The sequence below is a fragment of the Corylus avellana genome, chromosome ca5 (genome assembly GCF_901000735.1).
Source record: "Corylus avellana chromosome ca5, CavTom2PMs-1.0".
NCBI classification, from domain to species: domain Eukaryota; kingdom Viridiplantae; phylum Streptophyta; class Magnoliopsida; order Fagales; family Betulaceae; genus Corylus; species Corylus avellana.
In genome coordinates, this window is record NC_081545.1 from 15,795,851 (window position 1) to 15,800,320 (window position 4,470).

The following is a 4,470-nucleotide window of genomic DNA, read 5'->3' on the forward strand; positions in this document are numbered from 1 at the left end:
TTTTTAGTAATGTTATTTAATAAACTCTTATACAACTGTTATACAACTATAATGATGTGGCAATAAAAAATAATATTTGAATCAATAAGGGTTTGTAAAACGAAAAATAAAAATAAAAAAAATAAATAAAAAATCAATGATTAATATTTATTGCCACATCATCGTAGTTGTATAAGAGTATGAAAATCTCTTAATTTTGTTTTTTTATTTTTTATTGAAATTATGATAAAATGTAACCTAGACCGTGCTGCGCAAGCCTGCTCTCTCTCTCTCTATATATATATATATATATATATATATATCTCCATCCTCATCCGTTTCTTAAAAGACCTACATACAAGAGCGCACGCAACAAGTAAAGCCAAAGCACAGAGAAAGGCAGAAAGACGAACAAATGTCAGGAGTCGGACCGATCTCGCAGGACTGGGAACCGGTGGTAATCCGCAAGAAGGCCCCCAACGCCGCAGCCAAGAAGGATGAGAAAGCCGTCAACGCCGCTCGCCGCTCCGGCGCCGAGATCGAAACCATCAAAAAATGTCTGTATTTCTCTTTATAGCCCCCGAAACAAATCGTTCTCTCTCTATTATAGTTAGGGTTTATTTTTTATTTTATTTTTCTAAGCAAATTAGGAAAGGGAACAGGGAACAAATGTTAGGGTTTCTTTTACACCCGTACTTTGATTGTGCTTGTTAGTGAAATTCTCAATAATTCTGTTCATCGGACATCGTTGGTCCGGTTATTTTCATATATTTATTTATTTTAGCATTGAGTTCATAAAACCGTGTGTGCTTGGAACAAACATAGCGTGTTAATTGTGGGATTCTTCGTATAAATGTAGGGTTTTTTTTTTTTTTTTTTTAATCTGCTTGTGCGCACGCGAGAGCGTGTTCGATTAGATAAAGCTGCATCTCCTTTGAATTTTAAGACGAATACACAGAAATGGGTCTGTCTTATGACTGTATGATAATCAATTGGTTCTTGAAGTTCTTTTTATCTTATGTTTTTAGCACGTTGTTGATATCTTTTCAACATTTTGATTCTAATGGTTATTTCCTTGTATTTTGCAGCTACTGCTGGGACAAACAAAGCTGCCTCTAGCAGCACTTCGCTAAACACGAGGAAGCTGGATGAGGAAACCGAGAACCTTGCTCGTAAGTACATTTGGCTTTCGGATTAATGGACATTGATATGGGTCTATTAATATGTTATGTTGTTCATTTGAGGAAAGATCTATGGACATTATATCGGATTTTCTGGAAGTATTAAGCATTAATTTTTAAGAGTCTTTGGAAGTCTTTACTGTGTAATACTTCGTTTTCTTAAAAAAATACATTGAAAATTTTGGTCTTATTCATGGCGCATATGTATGGTTAGTGATTCTTCCACAGTAAAGACTCTGTTTACTTCCAAATATACTGAAAATTTGTCTTATTCATGGCACATATGTATGTTTAGTGATGCATCCATTTATATTAGGCAATTATATTCTTCTTTGAGTTTATGGTCTAGTTTAATGACATTTTCTGCTATACATATACTGTTCAAGTTTTGTTTCCTCATTCATGAAACGATGAATTACCTATGCTAAATGGTTCTTGGTTGTGGTTGGCTTTTGTTCTTGCCAGTATAATACATGTTAAATTCTTTTGCATACTGGGTTGTGTTATTCTTCCCCAAAACTTCGTCTCCCTATTTTTGTTTTTTCTTTGTTGTACCCTTGTGCTTTAAATTGTTTAATGGATTAGAGTTTTATATAATTTTGCTAAGGACTTTACAAGGAGATGGTTACATGGGACAAGAAGCGCTGGTACCAAGTTGATGTAGCTCTAATACCAAATCTGATGTAAGACAGCAGCACAGAGATGTTTGTCTACATTTAATTTGGGTAAATCTCAGGGAAAATATTGTGGCTTTGAAGTTCTGAAGGATAGGAACAGGAAGTAGAGGGTTTGTGGTTCAAACCTCAAATTGTGTTAGGAATTACTGTATTTTGAAGAGTCTTAATGAGCTGGAAGCATTTGAAGGGAATTATATGGTTGTTTGGGTTAGAATTTGTGGGAGAAAAGGATGGAAAATTCTGTTGGTTAAGAGTTAATTATGAAGTAACATGATGGATAAGTTTTGGAGCTCAAAATCGGTTAGGAAAGAAAGAAAATCAGATCTGGTTTGGTCTGTGAACGGTTAATTGGAAACTGTAGCCAGATTTGGTTTTATGGGTTTTGAGGCTACTAAAGGCGTGACTTATGTTAGGGTTTTATCTTATGGATTTTAGATGTATAAGGGTGAGAAATCAAGGTTAGAAGATTGTAGGATTCAAAAGCTGGATGAGTTGGAAATTTAAAAAAGAAAAGAAGAAACAGATAAATTTTGAGCATTGCACCTAATTTTCCTGAGCATTACCCTAAGATTCTTCCACACCACACCTCAGGAAAGGATTACATCACACAAGCTTTGACTAAATTGCTGCAAAATTATATTAAAACTATTTTTTTGTTGAATTGAAAAGATTACATTCATATAAATAGACAACTAGTAATCCTAACCCTAAAAAGACTTCGACCCCATGAGCTGTTACTATTAAACCAAACTAATTATCTATTAAAAACTCACAAATAAAAATAGGAGCCTAATAGCATAAGAAACCCATAAAAGAACAGAATGGAATATAACCAAATGGACCCAACCCAAGCACAACCCATAACTAGAAAAGATTACTCAGTTGATTTTTTTATTTTTTTTTATTTTTCCTTTGTGTTTTTATACTGGCTAATTTGTTATATTTTTTATTATTGTGTCTCATATCCATCTCTGTCCTCTCTCGCTTCCTACAAGAACCCTGCATTGTGCTTGAACTCTTGCTGCATTTGTTTCTTCCAAGTAATTGTGAATTGGGTTGATTCTGCAAAATGCCTTTTTTCCGTTGCTTAGAATGTCTCCTCATGTATATTCTAATATGAGTTTCTGCTTATATGTAATCTGACATTGTGACTGAGCGTAGATGAGCGTGTACCAACTGAGCTAAAGAAAGCTATTACACAAGCTCGAGCAGAAAAGAAGCTTACACAGGCTCAACTTGCTCAAGTAACTCCTCTCTCTCTCTCTCTCTCTCTCTCTCTCTCTCGGTCGGTCTCTCTCTCTCTCTCTCCATATTTTGACCTGCTTCATGACATCCATTACGCTTTTGTAGCTGATTAATGAGAAGCCTCAAGTCATCCAGGAGTATGAATCTGGTAAAGCTATTCCCAATCAACAGATCATTACCAAGCTGGAGAGGGCTCTTGGAGCTAAACTGCGTGGAAAGAAATAAAAAGGAGCCTTGGAAACAAAAGAAGGAATCTTGTTGCTTTTATGTTGAACTGATGTTGCACATTGATCTGCAGTTAGGTAAATTGTCTGTAATCAAGCAGTGGCTACTTATGGTCTTTCTGTAAGATAACTCTTTGGTATGATGGCTCCTGTGACGGGTTCAGCTTACCTGGTCTGAAATGAATAAAGTTGTGTGTGTTCCTGTCTGCGTACCCCAAAACTAAACTCACACATACGGATTTGCTGTACTTTATTTAAGAAATAATGGACTGTCTAGATTATGGCAGCAAAAGGTAACTTGCAATGGCTGGTTTGAACCATTTTGTGGTGAGAGGGGTGGGTTGACCACTCCTAATGGCTGGCTGGTTTGAAGGTGGCCAAAGGAGTGGTCAGCCACCCTACAGGTTGGCTTGAATGGTCAAAGAGGTAATTTGGCCACTCCTAACGATTATTCAAGTTATTTGCACGTTATTCGTGTTGTTTACTAGTTTTTTCTTCCTTTTTTCTCATGTGTCGTGATCTGGGTCGTCCATTTTATATTAACGACCTAGATAAAAATTTTGTACTAGGTGGATGGCCATCAATGTGTGCTGCATTTGTCTTTTCTTCTCCTCTTTTATTTTATTATTTTATTTTTTTAATTAAAAAAAGAAGTAATTTGATAAGGAAGAGTGAATAAGATCTATAAGCTTATAAGCTTAGAGGATTCACAACCGACAAATGTTTAGCTAAATGATCACCTTTTATTTATTTTAGCTATCTATTTTTTTAAAGCATTTATATTTGACTCAACATTTTAGTTATTAATTTTCACTTTTTTATTTAAAATATTATTTATTTATTTACTTTCTTTATTCCTAAAGAAGAGAGAACAATATTAAATCCTTTATTATTATTATTATTATTATTATTATTATCATGTATGCATTGTTGAGTTACGCAAACGTTTGGTTACTTTGTTGAGTTGGATATAGAGGAGTAATGCTACTAGATTCTCTTGTGTTCCTTTTGAGTCACTTCAAAAATGATGTGACTATTAAAATCACTATTGGGCTTATGATTGATCATTATTGGATTTTGATTAAATGATGATTTTAATAACACATCATTCTTTGAGAGACTTAAGAGGGACACGATAAAAACTTTTAGAATTACTTGATATAT

At 34.5% G+C, this 4,470-nt stretch overlaps 1 protein-coding gene across 1 annotated transcript; it reads left to right on the forward strand.

Moving 5' to 3' along the window:
• The first annotated feature begins 303 nt into the window (after positions 1 to 303).
• Positions 304 to 3,512, forward strand: LOC132183279 (multiprotein-bridging factor 1b). The gene is made up of 4 exons (XM_059596681.1): positions 304 to 536; positions 1,068 to 1,151; positions 2,999 to 3,081; positions 3,188 to 3,512. Exons 1-4 carry the CDS (start codon positions 395 to 397, stop codon positions 3,305 to 3,307), a joined length of 429 nt encoding a protein of 142 aa, XP_059452664.1. The 5' UTR covers positions 304 to 394; the 3' UTR covers positions 3,308 to 3,512.
• Positions 3,513 to 4,470: the final 958 nt, after the last annotated feature.